This window comes from Panulirus ornatus, chromosome 9, assembly GCF_036320965.1.
Source record: "Panulirus ornatus isolate Po-2019 chromosome 9, ASM3632096v1, whole genome shotgun sequence".
NCBI lineage: Eukaryota > Metazoa > Arthropoda > Malacostraca > Decapoda > Palinuridae > Panulirus > Panulirus ornatus.
This window is the reverse complement of record NC_092232.1, coordinates 49,140,654-49,161,513: the sequence shown is the minus strand read 5'-3', so window position 1 is coordinate 49,161,513 and position 20,860 is coordinate 49,140,654. Positions and strand designations below refer to the sequence as shown.

The following is a 20,860-nucleotide window of genomic DNA, read 5'->3' as shown; positions in this document are numbered from 1 at the left end:
GATGTTTGGCTATTGTTTCTCTCATCTTCTTTAGAAAGATTTCTGGAATCCCATCTGGCCCTGGAGCTGAGTTTTCTTTGAGTTCATCTATTACTTCAGTTGTATCTCTTTTTGAAAGTTTATATCTTTGAGTGCATACTCCTCATAATCATTAGATATTTCATCAACTATTTTTTCATGCTGTCTTTTACTAAACACTGAGTTATATTGGTTGAGTAACATTTGACATATTTTTTTTGGAGTCATTTACATAATTGTAGTCTCCCTTGGAGAATCAGTTTGAGAAAACACAGTGTTGGTCTCATTTTAAGAATCAGTGTGAGAATATACATTGATAGTCTTGCTTAAAGAATCAATTTGAGAAGAGAAGACTCTGTGGTGGCCTCACTTAGAGAATCAATTTGAGAAGGGAAGATTCTGTGGTGGCTTCACTTAAAGAATCAATTTGAGAAGAGAAGACTCTGTGGTGGCTTCACTTATAGAATCAGTTCGAGAAGAAACATTGAGGGGCTCACTTAGAAAATCAGTTTAAGAAGATGCACTGGTGATCTCACTTAAGGAATCAGTTTTGAGAAGACACAGTGATGGTCTCACTTAAAGAATCAATTTGAGAAAATGCAATGGTGGTCTCACTTAAAGAATCACTTTAAGAAGATGCAGTGGTGGTCTCACTTAAAGAATCACTTTAAGAAGATGCACTGATGGTCTCACTTAAAGAATCATTTTGAGAAGACACAGTGGTTGTCTCATGAAAAGAATTGGTTTGAGAAGATACAGTGGTGGTCTCACTGAAAGAAGCAATTTGAGAAGACACGGTAGTGGTCTCAACAAAAGAATCATTTTGAGAAGATACATTGATGGTCTCACTTAAAGAATGAATTTGAGAAGATGCAGTGGTGGTCTCACTTAAAAATCCAGTTTGAGAAGACTTATTGATGGTCTCAGTCAAAGAATCAGTTTTAGAAGATGTAGTGGTGGTCTCACTTAAAAATCCAGTTTCAGAAGACTTATTGATGGTCTCACTCAAAGAATCAGTTTTAGAAGATGTAGTGGTGGTCTCACTTAAGAATCCAGTTTGAGAAGACATAGTGATGGTCTCACTCGAAGAATCGGTTTTAGATATTGTGGTGGTCTCACTTAAAAATCTAGTTTGAGAAGACATAGCGATGGTCTCACTCGAAGAATCAGTTTTAGACGATATAGTGGTGGTCTCACTTAAGGAATCAGTTTAAGCAGGCACAATGCTGGTCTCACTTAAAGAATCACTTTTAGAAGATATATTGGTGGTATGGCCTCACTTAAAGAATCAGTTTTAGAAGATATATTGGTGGTCTAATTTAAAGAATCAGTTTAAGAAGACACATTGGTAGTCTCACTCAAAGAAAGAATTTGAGAAGGTATGGTGATCTCACAAAGAATCAGTTTGTGAAGAGATGAGGTAGGTGCATGTATGCTCCTGTACTTGGATGTCTGTTCTGTTTTTATTTAAAACCCAAAATTTCTCCTTCTCCTTGGAAGCATGCATTGGCACATCTCTAAGAATGGTGACTGTTCTAACTCCTCTAACTGTTGTCCTGTTGCTTTGACATCTATTTACATAGGTTTTGAATTGCTCTTCAACTCCCACATCCTCAAATATCTTGAGTCTTACAGTCCTCTCTGATCATCACTACTGATATATTTTATCTTATGAATATCTGGTCATCATCCCTGAAACATTTTAGGGAATCTTATGTAGTTGCTCTTGATATACTCAAAGCTTTTGATAGGATGTGGCATTGGGGTCAAAGCTCCCCTCTCTTGGCTTCCCTCCCTCACTTTGGTTCTTCATATCTAGCTTCCTCTCTGGCTGATCTATCTCCATAGTTTTATGGATCAGCCTCTCCCGCTTTCTCCACCAGCTGCAGTGTCCCTCAAGGTTCAGTCTACACTTTTTCTACTTCTTATCAATTATTTCCTTCTTTCAAATAACTAAATGCACCCATATGAAAATTGGATTAAGTTTAATGCCTTCAAGACCCAGTTTCTGTAGGTCTATGTTGAAAACTTCTTGCAGCTTTCCTCTCTCCTTTGATGGATTTGTAATTCCACCTCATAACTAAATGAACATTTTTTTTTTTTTTTTTTTATACTTTGTCGCTGTCTCCCGCGTTTGCGAGGTAGCGCAAGGAAACAGACGAAAGAAATGGCCCAACCCCCCCCATACACATGTATATACATACGTCCACACACGCAAATATACATACCTACACAGCTTTCCATGGTTTACCCCAGACGCTTCACATGCCTTGATTCAATCCACTGACAGCACGTCAACCCCGGTATACCACATCGCTCCAATTCACTCTATTCCTTGCCCTCCTTTCACCCTCCTGCATGTTCAGGCCCCGATCACACAAAATCTTTTTCACTACATCTTTCCACCTCCAATTTGGTCTCCCTCTTCTCCTCGTTCCCTCCACCTCCGACACATATATCCTCTTGGTCAATCTTTCCTCACTCATTCTCTCCATGTGCCCAAACCACTTCAAAACACCCTCTTCTGCTCTCTCAACCACGCTCTTTTTATTTCCACACATCTCTCTTACCCTTACGTTACTCACTCGATCAAACCACCTCACACCACACATTGTCCTCAAACATCTCATTTCCAGCACATCCATCCTCCTGCGCACAACTCTATCCATAGCCCACGCCTCGCAACCATACAACATTGTTGGAACCACTATTCCTTCAAACATACCCATTTCTGCTTTCCGAGATAATGTTCTCGACTTCCACACATTCTTCAAGGCCCCCAGAATTTTCGCCCCCTCCCCCACCCTATGATCCACTTCCACTTCCATGGTTCCATCCGCTGCCAGATCCACTCCCAGATATCTAAAACACTTCACTTCCTCCAGTTTTTCTCCATTCAAACTCACCTCCCAATTGACTTGACCCTCAACCCTACTGTACCTAATAACCTTGCTCTTATTCACATTTACTCTTAACTTTCTTCTTCCACACACTTTACCAAACTCAGTCACCAGCTTCTGCAGTTTCTCACATGAATCAGCCACCAGCGCTGTATCATCAGCGAACAACAACTGACTCACTTCCCAAGCTCTCTCATCCCCAACAGACTTCATACTTGCCCCTCTTTCCAAAACTCTTGCGTTTACCTCCCTAACAACCCCATCCATAAACAAATTAAACGACCATGGAGACATCACACACCCCTGCCGCAAACCTACATTCACTGAGAACCAATCACTTTCCTCTCTTCCTACACGTACACATGCCTTACATCCTCGATAAAAACGTTTCACTGCTTCTAACAACTTTCCTCCCACACCATATATTCTTAATACCTTCCACAGAGCATCTCTATCAACTCTATCATATGCCTTCTCCAGATCCATAAATGCTACATACAAATCCATTTGCTTTTCTAAGTATTTCTCACATACATTCTTCAAAGCAAACACCTGATCCACACATCCTCTACCACTTCTGAAACCACACTGCTCTTCCCCAATCTGATGCTCTGTACATGCCTTCACCCTCTCAATCAATACCCTCCCATATAATTTACCAGGAATACTCAACAAACTTATACCTCTGTAATTTGAGCACTCACTCTTATCCCCTTTGCCTTTGTACAATGGCACTATGCACGCATTCCGCCAATCCTCAGGCACCTCACCATGAGTCATACATACATTAAATAACCTTACCAACCAGTCAACAATACAGTCAACCCCTTTTTTAATAAATTCCACTGCAATGAACATACATGGTATTAATGTAAAATCCACACTATCCTGGAAACCATACATTATGGAAATAGCTAAGTCTGCCTCTAAGAAATGATAAGGCCTGTTTAGATGTCGAAAATGCTTTTCTTCTGAATAGTTGCTTTGTTTGTATGAAGTATTGATCTATATTAGTTTGGGGTGGTTCTAGCTCTCCATCCTTTCTTGATGGAATTAAGTCTAAAACAGTCTGACTTAACAACTCTCTCTGGCTAACTTCAAAATTTCGCCCACTTCCCATATGCTGCAATGTTAGATACAATTGAATTCAAACCCCAAGAGACCAGTGGGTCCTAATCTTACTGTGGCAGACAACATTACCTAATCTTCATGCGTTATAAGCTGGGCAACATTACATAATGGTGGGCTGTTTTGCATCTTAATTGTTTTTTTGAATTTTGGCAATGTGGCCTCAATGTCATCTACTATCATGACCTCTGTTTACCTATTCATGTAAACACTACCCTTGCTCACCCAACCACAGTCAGCACCAGTATTAGTTATCAAATGTTTGCACAGTATTAGGCGGGAAACATCATGTAACGCTGGGCCCTTTTGCATTGTAATTGTATGGTGAAATTGGGTGATGTGGCATCTCTGATATATACTATCATGCTCTCTGTTTGGAAATGCCTGTAAACAGCCACCCATGCTTGCCCAGCCAGGTCAGTATCACAATTAGCTGAGACAATGGAGGGTGAAGATAGGTCACGCTCTCCCTTGCTTAGTACTTCTCATAGTGATTGATCATGTTCTCCCCTGCCTAGCACTTCACATAGTTATACATCCTGACAAATGTTACACCATCTTTTCGCTGGAAGGTGCCCTGAGTGAAAGGAAGACGCATGTTGAAATCAACACCAAGAAAATTTTCCCTAAATCACTTGGACACCGGACGAAATTCGCTTTGCTCAAGATCTAACTGGTGATGATTTTGAATCATCTGATGATGAGGAGGATGGAGACAGTGATGAAAGTGTGAGTCAGCTTGAAGTTGACGATGTAGTGAATGAATATATACCAGAAAGTGAACATGAGTCTGATGATTCTAGTAATGAAAGTGGTGGAGAGGGTAGTGGTGCAAATTTTGCATGCAGGAGGTGTGAGGTCATGGTCACATGGTCATATTTCACAGCATGCGGTGAGGTCCCTGGGACAAAGCAAAGATACCATGCAAGCCAAGGCAACTGTTGCTGCATCTCAATCCTTTGTGTGGAGGATAAAATCGTGCAATTACCAGCCACAGACTTGATTTTGACAAGTGTGACTTGGGAATAACATGATTTTCCAGTGAGTGATGCAGAAGTGGAAGATGAATTGCCTTATTTCCTAGCATTCTTTGGTAATTAAGTAATGGATTTTATTGATGAAGAAACAAACAATTTCTGTGTGTACAATTCCCAGAGACCCTGCTGAACAGACAGGAAATGGAAGAGACTTCACGATACATCTTTTCCAGAGATGTATGTGTACCTAGCTCTGACTATGCTTATGATCCATGTAAAGAAATATGTACTGAAGGAATACTGGACTCAAAATGATGTAACTTCTCTAATTACTTTTAGCAAATACATGCCAAGGGACCAATTTGTACATCTGCATTATCTGCGTTTCGCTGATAACAACAGTCCTAATAGCCAGGACAGAGTGTGGAAAATAAGGACACTGTTTGTGATGTTGAAGGCAAAGTTTGTAAAATCTTCAGCCTCTCCAGAACCTGGTGATTGATGAAAGCTTATTGCTTTTCAGGGGACGAGTTACTTTTCACCAGTATATTCCTTCCAAGAGGCATCGCTATGGAATCAAGTTCTTTGTCCTCTGTGACTGTGAAACTGTGTACGTCCTCCATATGCTAGTGTACACAGCCAGTGATGTGGATATTCCAAAGGTGTCTAAGAATGACCTACTAGGATTTAGTGGGCACTTAATGAAAAAACGAATGTCATCGTTCCGGGATAAAGACATGTGCTATACACAGACAATTACTGCACATTGCCAAAGCTTGCCAAATTCCTCCTGCATTGTAATTCTGGCGTATGTGGCACACTCAGGGTCAAAAAGAAAGAACATGCCAACATTCCTCAACACTAGAGAATGCTGGCTTATGTGGCACACTCAGGTCAAAAAGAAAGAACATGCCAACATTCCTCAACACTAGAGAATGCTATGGTGTGTGAAGATAACATCCTGGTTTGTCAATGGATGGAAAGAAAACCTGTGCATGTCCTCTCAGCAGCACATCCAAGTATCATGGTGTCAGGTGACAAAGTAGACCATATCACAGAGGAGAGATTAAAGGAGCCAGACACCAGTTTGGATTACTATGTGAAAATGTGTTTGGTTGACAAGAGTGATATGCAGGTTACAACCATTGATTTTTTGAGGAAAAATGTGAAATGGTACAAAAGATGTTCTTTCACCTGCTGGATACTACAATGTTACAAGCCTACAACTTATACTGAGTAAAGACTGGCAATTATGTATCTCATGATGTTCAGCAAAAGTGCAATAGAACAATTGCTGGCAACTTACGGTGCAGTAACACCTTCTGTGTCTGGCCATCTGAAGACAGAATGTCAACCAGATCACTATGTCGAGATTGTATCACAAGACACTACTTTGATTATCTCCCCATGGGTGCCAAAGGTCACAAACTGCAGAGGAACTGTATTGTGTGTCGCAATACAATCAGACGCCCTAAGAAAAGCAGAGGTGTCATCAAATGGTGCCCAGGTTGCAATCCTGGTATGTGTACCTTGCTTCCAGAACTGTCACACATTCAAGAACCACTGGATAGATTGTAAGTGAACAGATGTAAATAGATGTACTTATCTGTAAAACATGCATGAATGATAAATTTAATGTAAAACAAAAGTGATTGCAGAGTCCCCTAGCCTTGTCCCAGGTGCGCCTGTTAAACTTCCCACACCAGGTCCTCCCGCTTTACTCCTCCCCTCCTCCCACAGCCAGCTATAATGCAGTATTGCATAAGTACCACCTCTTACCCTCATTTTTCATCCAGTCTTATCTACTCATGTATATATTAGCTAATTCCTAAAGTATGTCTCCTTACACAGATGTATAAAAAAATGTCACCCACCTTTAATGGGCTAACAAGGCAGTTTGTGATAGTGGAAGAGATCAGAAAGTCATTGATTAATATGGTAGGTGTAGAAAGACTTACAAATATTTTAAAGAGGAAAAACTATCAACTTATAGCTAAGGAGGTGCAAATTATGTTAGTTGTGGATTTGGAGCAAAATGTTTGTCAAGCCTGTGCTGAAACATATGTATGTTGCTTTTAACTACTCTAATAAGTACATAGTTCTATTTGTTAACAATGCTTTTGAAGAAAATATCCTTCACAACATTTGAAATAAAATGTTTGCCTAGGAGTTTATATCCATTACCATGAGTGATATCAGATGAATCTGTTCTTAAGTAGCTATTGAAATCAATAGTAATGAAATCTACTTTGATTTTAAATGCTTCCATTAGATCACCTCTTAACCTCTTTTCTAAGCTAAATATATTTAGTTCTTTTTATAATCTCTTATAGGATTTGCTTCTCCAGCTTGGAATTATCTTGGTAGCTCGCCTTTGTGCTCTCTCCATTCTGTCCATCTCCCCCAGTTAATGATAATACATTGATAGGTATAGAAATTTAGGACATAAAAGAAATTTGTGAACAAATCTTCAGCGAAAAGAAATTCCTTAAACTTTTGTATATATCAGACTGTTTCATCTTCCAGGTTCTCAAAACCTCATACTTCCCCAACGCTTACTATATATCATGCAGGAGATATATAGCCCTGAGAGTGAAGATTCCTTCCTCCAGATGGCCATATATATTTTACTTGAAGCAACAAGACATTCAGCTGACTATCATCGTGATATTTTTCAGCAGCCATTGACCCTCTGCAGGTTTTTGGTAGGTTTATTGTGTAAGGAATTTACAGTGATTGCATTCATTTTGTCTAATTTCATGTGAATTTGAAAACCAGAATTTAGCAAATTTCTCATTCCATAGCTGGTCATGGCATAATTGTTATTCAGCACCACTTCAGGGGAACTGTTTTCAGGTCATTAACCTTTTCAATCTTACACTTATACCTCTTACACATAGAACCAGAGTCCTACATATGTACCTGAAACTTGCTGATGTTTCCTGCCATTTAAAACAACTGGAGCAGCCTTGAGCAGTGAAATGTTATTATGTGTAGCAAGCATTAATGTCACTCTTAGAAATTTCACATGTCAGTTATCCTACAAACACTGAAGGGGATAGATTTTTATCGAAGTATGCATAAGGCATTAAAGTTAATAAGAAGTATTTTTTTTAATGTTTTATGTCTTTTAACAGTATGGTGAATTAATTATGAGGTCAGCTCCTTTTTTCTTGTTCTTTTTTCATTTTTCATTTCACATTGTGTTGAATTTGTTATAAGGTTATTTATTTTCTCTTTTAAATTTTTCTATGTTTTTGAAAAACCTTAGGCTAGGAAATGTAAGAAAAGACCAAGTTTCAGATTGAAAGGCATGTATTGTCCAGTATAGCGTGAAGCAGCATTGACATAGAATGATTCTAGAAGTAGCTTTGTGATGTGTATTTTTGTTTTTCATCTATTTTGCCATATCGAACATTAATGAGGTAGCATAAGGAACAGACAAAGAACTGACCTCATTCACTCACATCCACTCTCTAGCTGTCATGTATGATGCACCAAAATTAGAGCACCCTGTCCACAAGTAGGTCCCACAGACCTTTGCATGGTTTCCACTGACTGCTTCACATGCCTTGGTTCACCCTATTGACAGCAAGTCATCCCCTGTATACCACATTGCTCTATCCCTTGTACACCTCCCAACCTCCTGCATGCTCAAGCCCCAAACCTTCAAAGCATCTTTCCTTCATCCTTCCAACTCTGCCTATGCTTTCCCCTTACCCTTGTTTCCTCCACTTCTAACACTCACAAAGAAATACATAGGAATTCAAATGGCAACAAAGCATTGGGTCCTTTTGATGCTGGTTGTAATAGTGTGGTGAAAGTTGGAAGGCTTACATTTACTTCCAAGAGAATAGCTTGCAAACTGTCAGTAGGACTAAGGAGGTGCAGATAATGTAGGTTGTGGACTTGAAATAAAATATTTATCAGGTCTGTTCTTAAACATATCTATCATACTGCTTTCAACCACTCAAGTTGGTAAATCATTCCATGTGTTAAAATTCCTTTTGGAGGATAAATACCTCACCTCACTGAAGATAAAATGTTTGCCCATGAGTGTGCATGCATTACTAGGAGTGATATCGAACGAATCAAGTCTCAGATAGCTTGTTAGATTAAGATTATAAGAAACTTATACTTTTTATACTTGTAGTAAATCACCTCTTAGCCTTCTCTTTTCTAAGCTAAATAGATTCAAGCTGTTCAGTTGGCTTTCATAAGATTTATTTCTCAGCCTGGGAATCATCTTGGTGGTTCAGTGCTGCATTATCTTCGTTCTGTCTATGTCTTTTTATAGGAACAGTGGCCAAAACTGAACACAATATACAAGATGGGGATGAACTAATGAATTGTAAAGAGTAGGATGGATTTCCTAGAATTAGATTTGAAGGCCATACTTATGAATCAAAGAATTTTATTAGCTCTTTTCACTGCTTCTATGCACTACTTGCTTGGTTTTAGGTCACCAGAGATTATTTCATCCAAGTTTTCTTAATTTGCCACATGCAGTTCAACAGAATTCATACTATAGTTCACCTTTTTGTTTTTCCCACTGATATGTAAAACTTTGCACTTATCAGTATTAAAATTCATTTGTCATATATGAGCACAGTCCAACAGTTTGTCTTTCTTAATTTGAAGATGCAAACAATCATGTTCATTTGTAGACTTATTTCCCAGCATAGTGTCATTTGCAAAGTAGCACCTTCTGCACCTCCCAGACTGCTATTGTCAATAGATTTTGTTTGTGTTTTAGTACATTCCCTTGTCTAAACACATTTTTGCTCACTCTTGTCAGTTGATTGTGTATGTTTTTGGTCTATTCCTGTACTTGAACAGCCTCTGGGACATTCAGCTTGTTTTCTCTGATTATGTATCGTATAGAATCACATTCAATAGATGGAATTTTTGTTTGTACCCAGTTGTATTTCTCTGATACCCTTCTTGTTCCTTGAATTGATTCCACAGTTTCTTTAACTCATTCCCTAGTTGTGTTTATTTATGGTCTTGCTTTTTTATGTAAAAATTTCTCATATCTCCAAACATTCATTCTCATAGTTTTTGTGGATCTTGTTGTGACTGACTTGTCTAGATTCATTTCCTTATTTAAGTCTGTACCAAACTGTTCAGCTTGAAGCAAAAACTTAAGTACAGTACTTGGCAACTTAAGTACAGTACTTGGCTCTATTAGTGTATGTTGAAAAGCTTTTCCTGGCAATCCTGTCAAATTTCTTTGCCTTTTTTAAGACCTGTCGTATTTTTTTTTTTAGGGGGGGACTCTCAGACAGTGCTCAAGGTCTTAGATTGATCCCCACTGTAATACTACTTACACTAATGAAGCTTACAAACAAAATAATCTCATTTGTAAGGAGAATTGAAATTTTCAACTAATACTGACAGTGTTGCCTTTTCTTTTACTCTCAAGCTTGCAGGACGAACCAGAGGAGAGAAGTATGTGCTTTGGGCACTGAAAATCTTTTTCTCTCAGAGATGGTGTCCAGAGGGCATTTTTTCCTGGTTTTCATACCCTAACCTGCCTTCTAATCTCAGTTTTCTAAGAACCGTGCCTTATACCAACAGTGACTATTCATGGGTTAATGCCAGAAAAAATGAGTGAGCTGACTCTGCCATGGTTGAATGGGTTGTGAACAGCAGGAAAGATGAGCACATTCTTACCAAGAGTAGGAAGGTTTCACCCTTTAGTTTTTGAGAATATCCTAGAGAATCACTCATGCTCAGAGCATGCCTTTGGAGAGATATGGTTTTTCAATCTTTAAAACCTACATTCATAATGTTTTGTGTATGGTTGATGGGCTTGTAGAATAAAATCATAGAGAATAAATATTGATCATAAAGTTCTTACTTATTTTATTATTGGTTGTTATGTGACTATCTTGTGAATATATGTGGGCTGTGGATTATTTCATTGGTGGTTGATAAGTGATTATCTTGTGAATGTCTGTGGGTTTAGGGTTATTTCATTAGTGGTTGATATGCTTTTTATCTTGTGACTATCTGTTGGCTTAGGAAATTGTACTGTTATTTAGGTTTACATTGTCATTTTTACCATTATTTATTATTCACTTCCATGCAGGACATGAAAGTGAGCACTACTTGGCGTGCTCGTCATGCTTCCATGATTCCCCTCTTTGCTGAGACCCAGGGAAACACTGATTCGTCTTTGAATTCATTACTGGGTCTTACCCAAGGAAGTGACATTAGTGATTCCAGTGATGGTCTTGATAGAGTGCAAGCTACTCAAGCTAATATCTTCTCAGCAACTCAGCATCCAGGTAGGAGAATGTTTTTGTCATCATTCCAGAACAGAGGCAGTGGACTTCACCTGCATGGGGTTACGTTACTGATTAAAATTTGACTGTGATGAAGTTACTTTATCATCAATGGATGAAAATTAGTACAGTCTCATTTAGGACCTTAGAACTGCAAAGCAGTCCATCACTATCCTGCTCTTAATCAGAGTGCAGTCTTGAAGCAGGAGGAGTCTCCTGTAAAAGAGGTTTTGGGGGTTATGTAATGAAATAGAGTTATCTGAAACTAACTGGTGTAATTACAGGTGCATATGTAAATATTTTATAAGTGTATTAATAGTTGATCTGTATGATTTATTAATACATTCTTGGTTTGATGAAATTTATTTGCATTGTAGATAAGTGCATTCATGTCAGGTTGTGGATGAAGTAATTCCTTAATGTATTAATAGTTGATCTGTATGATTTATTAATACTCTCTTGGTTTGATGAAACTGATTTGCATTGTAGATAAGTGCATTCATGTCAGGCTGTGGATGAAGTAATTCCTTAATGTGCCTTAATTTCAAAATATAATGCATGAAGAATCTGGCTGAGGTGTTTTGTTGTGATATAATACCAATATTATCAGAAAGATGAAAACATTCAGTTTGATTGCGAAATGAACTTTGGGAAAATTTGGGATTAAAATCTGGAAGATGCTTTTATTCTTGGAAAATTATTGCTGTAGTCTTAGTGTCTTGAAAGTACATTGTATCCACTTGCCCACTCAAGGTTTTCAAAGTCTTGTAAGGCTAAGACAACAGGACCTAAAACAGGAACCATAATTGCCTCCACAGGGCATTCAGCTCTCCAGGAACATTCTTCAGTTAACTTCTGGCATAAATACCAGCTAAATGCAAGAAAAGTTCTGGCCCTAGCCTTAGATCTTGTTGAGTTCATTCATGGTATATCATATAAGTGAAATTAATATGGGCTTTTTTGTTTTCTCAGTAAAGTTATTGAGACATGTTAGTTGGTAGGCAGTCACCGACCAGGGAGGTATATTACCAGTACGACCTGCCTGGGTATTGTGAGGGTTAGTGACAGCTGCGTAGTAAGTTAGCTATTAAGTGGTTGTCATGTTATACTCCTTTGACCAAGGAAGCTGTGTTTTCTTTCTGCCTTACCCACTTGTGGACTACTGGCATTCTGTCCACAAGCATACAGTCTCTACTCATGAGTCTTGTCAACACTTCACTAACACTGCTTATTCTTCATAACTACTAGATTTTCCTCTTGTAAGAGCTATGTGGTAGCCCTGTCCATATATACACACTTATACATACACCCACATACATGTGCATATACATATGTATATCAACAGATACACTTATACATACATATACATATGCACATAAAAAGACATATACATTTATACACATGTACATATTCGTGCTTGCTCACCCTCATCCATTCCTGGTGCCACCCCACAGGAATCAGAATGTTTATTCATCCAGTACTTTACAGGGACTTTGACAGATGTGATCAGATAGATGGGGTAACAGATGTAGATTTTTACATCCCTTAGGAATTGATAGCTTAGATAAGGAATATACATCAGAGAGATTTACTATTAAAAAGAAGATATCTAATGATAAGATGTGGAAAAATCTGAATGAGTTTATAGTATAGTGACCAAGAATGGTCACAGAGAGAGAAGTAAAGAGAGTATGGAAAAGTTGAAAATAGAACATGGAAAGTAGAGGAAAATGAGCTGTCAGAAACACACAGAATGTTCAGATTGAAAGGAAAGTGTAATAGATTAGTGGATGGAAAGAGAGATGGGACACGGTTGATGTTCAAACTTTATATCGTGAGATTTTTAATGGATTGATGCAAAGAAATATGATTAGTTGATACTTACTTTTTTCTTTTCATTTTCAGCAGGAACATTCAACTGGGTGACAGAATCTACTTTTGACACAACAGTAGCAGACAAGGAATATGAAGCCACTCATGCACCGACCCTAGGTTCAGCTGCAGGACTCGTATTTAATGTAGGGTCTCATGGTATGTTTCATCTCATGGATGTATAAGACAATTAGAGCAATATCCTGTATTATTTATTTCTGATATTGTGAAGGTATTGAATGCTTAGAATTCTGTTCATGAACCAAATTAGCTTGAAGAGGTGAATTTCTCTGATTTTTTGTGCTTCATATGAAAGTGGATTTTTTGTGACATCTTCATTCATCTTTCTGAAAACATTATTAGATTAATTGCTGGAGTTACATAGTAACTTTTATCTGAATAATCACATTCAGTATTATGCCATGACACATAGCATGTGAATTATATTTTTTCGTACATACCATTTCCAACATTAGCAAGGTAACCTCATGGGAAAAATTCTCACTTAGCCGCTTTCCTTGTTCCTTCTTTTAGAAAAGTAAAACAGGAGGGGAGGATTTCCAGTCTCCTGCTCCCACCCTTTTAGTCACCTATGACACACAGGGAATTTGTGGGAGGTATTCTTTCTCCCCAATCCCGTAGGATAAGCATTTGAATTATGTTTTTTTTAATATTTCTCACTGTATGTGATTGGGAGATGTCACTGTCTTGCTGCTAAGTGGTTTCTCATTTGTAACAACTTCAGTTTTCAAATCTCTTGTATTGGCCAAAAGTTTATTAAGCTTTAGTATAAAATTCCTTTTATCATCTTTCATCAAAAATAATTTGGTGCCTCATATTATTTTTAGGGGTGGAAGAATTCTATCTCTGTTTCCTTAAGTGTCATAGAAGGTAACTGAAGGAGGCGGGAGCATGAGGATGGAAACACCATTATTTCATTTCCATTTCTGAAAGCTGAAACAGGAGAAGGAGCAAAGTAGGGAGTGCTTATGCTCCTTGATGGCTCAGGCTGGGATGTATGAATGTGTGTGGATGTAATCAAGATGAGAAGAGAGGAGAGATAGGTAGTATGTTTAAGGAAATAAACTGAATGTTCTGGCTGTGAACAAAATAAGCCTTAATGGTAAAGGTAAAGAATGGTGTGGAATTGTCTTAGAAGTAAAGTCAGGGGATGGTGAGAAGACAGGAGCTAAGGAAGAAGTAGCTCTACTCCTGAAGCAGGAGTTGTAGGAGTAGGAGAGGTAGTTTGTAGGCATTACTGGACTACATATTAATTGACAGATGCATAAAAGAGAGACTTTTGGAAGTAAATGTGCTGAGAGGGGCAGCTGGTGGGATGTCTGATCACTTTCTTTTGGAGGCGGGGGTTAAGAGTTATAAAGGTTTTCAAAAAAGAGGAAACAAGTGAGCTTAAAAAAGAAACTTGTGTGAAGACATACCAAGAGAGATTGAATGTAGAATGGCAAAAGCTGAGAGTATATGAAGGAAGGGGAATGCATGAGGAATGACAGGTATTTAAGGAAGCAATGCTGGCTGGCATGTGCAAGAGATGCATGAGGTGTTTGAAAGATGGTAGGTGAGTAGATTAGAAAGGGTAGTGAATGGTGGGATGAAGAAATAATATTTCATGTGTTTGGCAGTACTTACAGGGAAGGAGTGCAAATGATTGTAGGATGTATAACAGAAAGTGGCAGAAGTTGAGAAGGTGCAGGGATTAAAAATGAGAGCAAGTGAGAGTTGAGGTGAGCAAATATCTAAATTTTAGGGAGAATAAGAAAATGTTTTGGAAGGATGTTAATAAAGTTCGAATAACAGGAGAACCAATAGGAGCATTGGTGAAGAGGGCAAAAGAAGTGGTAAAAGGTAGTGATGAAGTTAGGAAGGGATGGAGTGAGTATTATGAAGGACTGTTGAATATGTATGATTAAGGGGAAGCAGATGTAGGGTGGTGGTATGCAAAGTGAGTCATGAAGTGGTTTGGTGAAGAGAGAAGAGGTGGTGAAAGCCTTCTGGAAGATGAAATGTGGCGAAGTGGCTAGAGGGGATGAGATTTCAGCTGACTTTCTTAAGAAAGGTGGTGACTGCATTGTTGATTGGTTTGTAAGGATTTTCAATGCATGTATGGATCATGGTGAGGTGCCTGAGGATTAGTGGAGTGCATGTATAGTGCCATTTCACAAAGGCAAGGGGATAAAGATGAATATTTAAACTACAGAGGGGTTGAACTTTCATTTTAATTTGTATGTAAGGTTTGTGAATGAGAGGATGAAGTTATGTTCAGAGCATCAGATTAGGGAGAGGCAATGCAGTTTCAGAAGTGGTAGAGGATGTGTGGAGCAGGTGTTTACTTTAGAGAATGTGTGTGAGAAATACTTACAAAAATAGTTGGATTTCTGTGTAGCATTTATGATTCTGGAAAAAGTATACAGTTTTAGCATATATGGTTTGGGAGAAAAGCTGCTAGAAGCATTGAGAAGTTTTTATCAAGTGTGTAAGGCATGTGTGCAAATAGGAAGAGAGGAGAATGAAATGTTTTAGTTGAATGTTAGTCTTAGGCAGGGGTGTGTGATGTCATCATGGTTGTTTAATTTATGTGTGGATGCGGTGTTGAGAAAGGTAAACGTGAAAGTCTTGGACAGGGGTGAGTATGCAGTCTGTGTGGGATGTAAGAGCATGTTTTGGTTGGGTAAGTCAGGATCAGGAGGACCATGCTCTCCTTTAATACCTTAATACTGTATATGTAAGTGTACCTAATTCCTGCCTTGGTGGTCCCTTCTGTCTCTATGAGATTGCTGCCATTTTTCACTTTGAGTCTTTATATCTTCAACCATTTATAATAACTTCTAAACTTGTTTCTTTATTATTGACAGTTTTCCTATTCTCATGAACCCACCTGATTCAGCCTTTGAATATTCTCTGATCTTTTCTTATTATGTGAAACCTTCAAAATTTTCTTCATGCAACTTTCTGCTCACAGAGGCCTGTATCATGCTCATGTATGCTTGTATGTTTTAATGTAATGCTTACTTCCTTGGTGAACCTTATGATTTCCTCACATCAAGCATCTTGATTATTGGTCAATGTTGGAAGCTTAGCGCAGAGGAATAGCATGGCTGCTTTGTGCTGGTAGTTTGGTGTCCAAGTGATTATTTGTTCACCTTCTTAAAATGGCAAATAAATAAAGCAAATTGAGAGTCTATGCAGCTAACTTATGTTTAGATACTGAAATGTCTCTTAAGTAATGTTTTTAGAACTCGCTTCTCATTGCTTAATTTGTTGTGGTGAAGAGACTATAAAGCCAGTTCAGCTCCCTAAAAATTATTTGTCTGTTGCAGGTAAAAGAGACATGCTACAGTATAAAAGGCCAGGTATTGGAAATGTTCGTATGCAACCTCCGGATAAGTCAGAAGCTGCAGGTAAGAATATGTTTAGAGATTTGATGCTATATTGATTTCTTTTTTATAGTTGATCGCTGTTTCCTGTATTAATGAGATGGCACAAGGAACAGACAAAGAAAGGCCACATTTACTCACACCCATTCTCAAGCTGTCATGTATGATGCACCGAAACCACAGCTTCCTATCCACAACCAAGCCCCACAGACCTTTCCATGGTTTACTCCAGACACTTCACATGCATGTCTACTCCAGTATACCACATCATTCGAATTGACTCTATCCCGTGCACACCTTTCACCCTCCTGCATGTTCAGGCCATGATATCTCAGAACCTTTTTAACTCCATCTTTTTGTCTCCAATTTGGTCTCCCTGTTCTCCTTTTTCCTTCCTCATCTGTCACCTATATTATCTTTCTCAACCTTTCCTCACTCATTATCTCCTTATTTCCAAGCCATTTCAGCTCACCCTCCTCTGCTGTCTCAACCATAGTCTTTTTATTACCACATATCTGTCTTACCTTTTCATTACTTACTCTGCCCTATAGCCTATGCCTTTCATCCATATGATATTGTTGGGACTATTATCCCTTCAAATATACCCACTTTTGCTCTTAGACATACACTTTCTCTTTCCATACATTCTTCAGCACTACCAGAACCTTTGCCCCCTCCCCTGTATGACTCACTTCTGTGTCCAAGGTTCCATTTACTGCCAGTGTCTACTCTCAGATATCAAAAATGCTTCTTTCATACTCCAGCTAATCTGCCCCTCACCCCTGCTGAACCTAATAAGCATGCTTTTGTTCACATTCACTCTCAGCTTTCTCCTTTTGCACACACTTCCAAACTCAGTCACGACCTTGTGCCGTTTTTCACTTGAATCTGCCACTAATGCTGTGTCATCAGCAAACAATATCTGACTCACTTCCCAGTCTTTTACATCTCCCTCAGACTACACACTTGATCCTATCTCCAAGACTCTCACACTTACCTTCCTCACAACCAATTCCATTAACAAATTGAACAACCATGGTGATGTCACACATTCCTGCTATAGACCAACCTTCACTTGGAACCAGAGTCTCTCCTTTCTTCCTACTTGTCCACAAGCCTTACACTCCTGATAAAAACTTCTCACTGCTTCTCACAGCTTTCCTCCCCTCACCATATATTCTTTAGGTTCCACAAAGCATCTCTCATACACCCCTTCATTCCTTTTTTCATTCCATCTCATCACAGCACATGCTCTTTTCAAATAGCTCACATCCACAGCTTGGATTCTTGACCTCTGTGACTCATTCCACGATCCATGTTTCAGCTGCATAATTCAAGGTGGGTAGGACTATGCTGTCCCTTAATCCTCTCTTCACTTCCATACTTCCTCCCCTTCCCTTCATTAATTTATTAAGGGACCTGATGACTCTTCTACCCTGTACTGCTCTCTCCCTTATCTGTCCCTCCATATCACCACACTTACCTTAGACAACTCCTAGATACTTAAATTCTCTCTTCCTCCAGTCTTTCTCCCCATATCCAAAACACAATTTAGTACACTTTCTTCTTTCACTCTATATGGTTGTACAAAATCTAGGCTTACACTCTGTTTCCTTTCAAACACCATTACTTTACTTTTACTTGCATTTACCTTCAATCACCCCAGCTCTCATTTGCCCTCTTTTTCAACTCTTGCACCTTTCTCTTGACCTCTTGATCTAAAAATTCTCCTTTCTGTATTGTCTTTCCTTTTTTTCAAGCAGCATAGAAGATGGTTAGGACTGTTTATCTCTATATCTGGAGGTTGCTTACTCAGTCATGGAGAAAACATTATCAAAAATATGATTATAAACAACAAAGCTGTATAAAGATTTATGATATAAGATTTTTTTTCATACATTTTTACATTTTCTGCATTAGCGAGGTAGCTTCAAGAATAGAGAACCAAGCCTTTAAGGGAAAATCCTCTCTTGGCCCTTTTCTCTGTTCCTTTTTTTGGAAAAGTAAAAACCAGAGGGGAGGATTTCCAGCCTCCCACTCCCACCCCTTTTAATCGCCTTCTACGACATGCAGGGAATACATGGGAAATATTCTTTCTCCCCTATTCCCAGTATGATATTTTATATGATATATCAGGAAGACCAAATTAGAGATAGAAGGACGTAGTGAAAATGATTTTGAGGGATTGGGGCCTGAATATGCCGGGGCATGAAAGGCGTGCACAGGATAGAGTGAATTGGAATGATTTGGTATACTGGGGATGATGTGCTGTCAGTGGACAGAACCAGGGCATGTAAAGCATCTGGGGTCAACCGTGGAAAGGACTGTTGGACCTGGTTGTGGATAGGGAGGCGTTGGGTCAGTGCATTAGACATGAAAACTAAAGCATGGATGTGAGTGGATATGGCCTCTCTTCATCTGTTCCTGGTGCTTCTTCGCTTATGAGGGAAATGGCGATCAAGTATGAAAAATAGATATTTGATATATGTAGGGTCTGGTCATCACAGTTGAGGTAGACCATGGAGTAGTTTCTGGAGGCTTGGCTGTAGATAATAGGCTCTGATCAGAGTAGTCAAGGTAGACCATAGAGTGGTCTGTGGGGGCTTTGCTGTAGATGATAGCCTCTGGTAATAGCAGTCAAGGTAAACTATGGAGTAATGTCTTGGCTTGGCTTTGGATGAAAGTTTCTGGTCATTGCAGTCAAGGTAAACCATGGGGTAGTCTGGAGGCATCATTGTGAATGATAGGGAACAGTCTTGCTATACAATTCATCACATATCTTACATCATCATCTACTGTATTTCCTTCTGAATCCCTTAGCCTGAATAGCTGCTCCTCCACTGACAACAGGTGCCTGATAGATTTATGGAATATATTTTGATATTTTTTTCTTGCTTTCCTTGTTTGGTGATCTTTTACACTTTGGCAGTGCTAGCTGGCTAGAGTGCCCTTCATGTATTCACCAGTGCATGTATTGAAGCTTTATTACAGGTTTTATTAAACCATTCCTTCATCTTTCTTACCATTCCCTCTCTGTTTGAGGCTTGAGGTAGCCATGCCTCCAATCCCTCACTGAAAATTTCACAGAACCTTTTAACATAATGCCCTGATTCCTGGCCACTGAAATTCCATTTCCCTATCTGTGTTACCATAGTGTCTGTGTGCATGGTTGTGGGTGGTAGGCTAAGATCACAGCAGTCAAGTTAAACTAGGGAGTAGTCTCTGGGGGCTTTGCTGTGGGTGGTAGGCTTTGGTTATTGCAGGCAAGGTAAATCATGGAATAGTCTCGTGGGATTGGCTATAGATAGTAGACTCTGGTCTTAACAATTGATGTAAACCAAGGAGTAGTCTCTAAGGGCTTGGCTGTAGGAGATAGGCTATGGTCATAACAGTCATCTGGGATGTAGGCTATGGTCATAACAGTCAAGGCAAACTGTAGAGTAGCTTCTTGGGGCACAGCTGTGGTTGGTAGGTTCTGGTCATAGGAGATAAGATGAAACATGGAGTAGTCTCTGGGGTTTCACTGAGAACAGTATACTCTACTTGCAACAATTAAGTAAACCATGGAATAGTCTCTGAGTTCTTGGGTTTGCATGGTAGACTCTGTTTAGAGCAGTCAAGTTACACCATAGATTGGTCTCTGGAGACTTGAATTTTGATGGTGAGCTCTGGTTAAAATAGTCAAGGTAAATCATGTAATAGTCTCTGGGAACGTCTGTGGATGGTAGGCTCTGATCAGAACAGTCAGGGTAAACCATATAGTAGTCTTTGTGGGTCTAGCAGTAGATAGTGGGCTCTGATCATAACAGTCAAGCTAAATCTTATAGTAGTCTCTAGGAGCTCAGCTGTGAATCATGGGCTCTGATCAAGGAGTTGCAGAAGGTTGTAAGTGTGTTTTATGATGTGTGTAAGCATAGGCAATTGAAGGTGAATGCAAGTAAAAGTGAAATAATAGTGTTTGAAAGGAAACAAAGTGAAAGTATAGATTTTGTAAAACCATATAAAGTGAAAGAAGAAAGTGTACTAAATTTTGCTATGGATATGGAGGGAAAAAGACTGGAAGAAGTGAGAGAATTTAAGCATCTAGGAGCTGTCTTGGGTAAGTGTGGTGATATGGATGGAGAGATAAGGGAGAGACCAGTACAGGGTAGAAGAGTCATTGGTCCCTTAATAGAATGATGAAGAGCAGAGGGAGAAGTGTAAGTATGGAAGTGAAGTGAGGATTAAGGGACAGCATAGTCCTTCCAACCCTGACCTATGCAGCCAAAACAGGGATGTGGAAT

The 20,860-nt window shown here is 39.0% G+C and overlaps 1 protein-coding gene across 1 annotated transcript in view; it reads left to right on the top strand.

Moving 5' to 3' along the window:
* The window catches only part of LOC139750406 (DNA-dependent protein kinase catalytic subunit-like), a 254,167-nt gene that overhangs the window by 199,932 nt on the left and 33,375 nt on the right, over nucleotides 1-20,860 (top strand). The window contains exons 39-42 of the mRNA XM_071665164.1: nucleotides 7,550-7,728; nucleotides 11,118-11,316; nucleotides 13,219-13,344; nucleotides 16,521-16,601. Of these exons, the coding sequence (XP_071521265.1) occupies nucleotides 7,550-7,728; nucleotides 11,118-11,316; nucleotides 13,219-13,344; nucleotides 16,521-16,601 (585 nt within the window). The remainder of the gene's footprint in view (nucleotides 1-7,549; nucleotides 7,729-11,117; nucleotides 11,317-13,218; nucleotides 13,345-16,520; nucleotides 16,602-20,860) is intronic.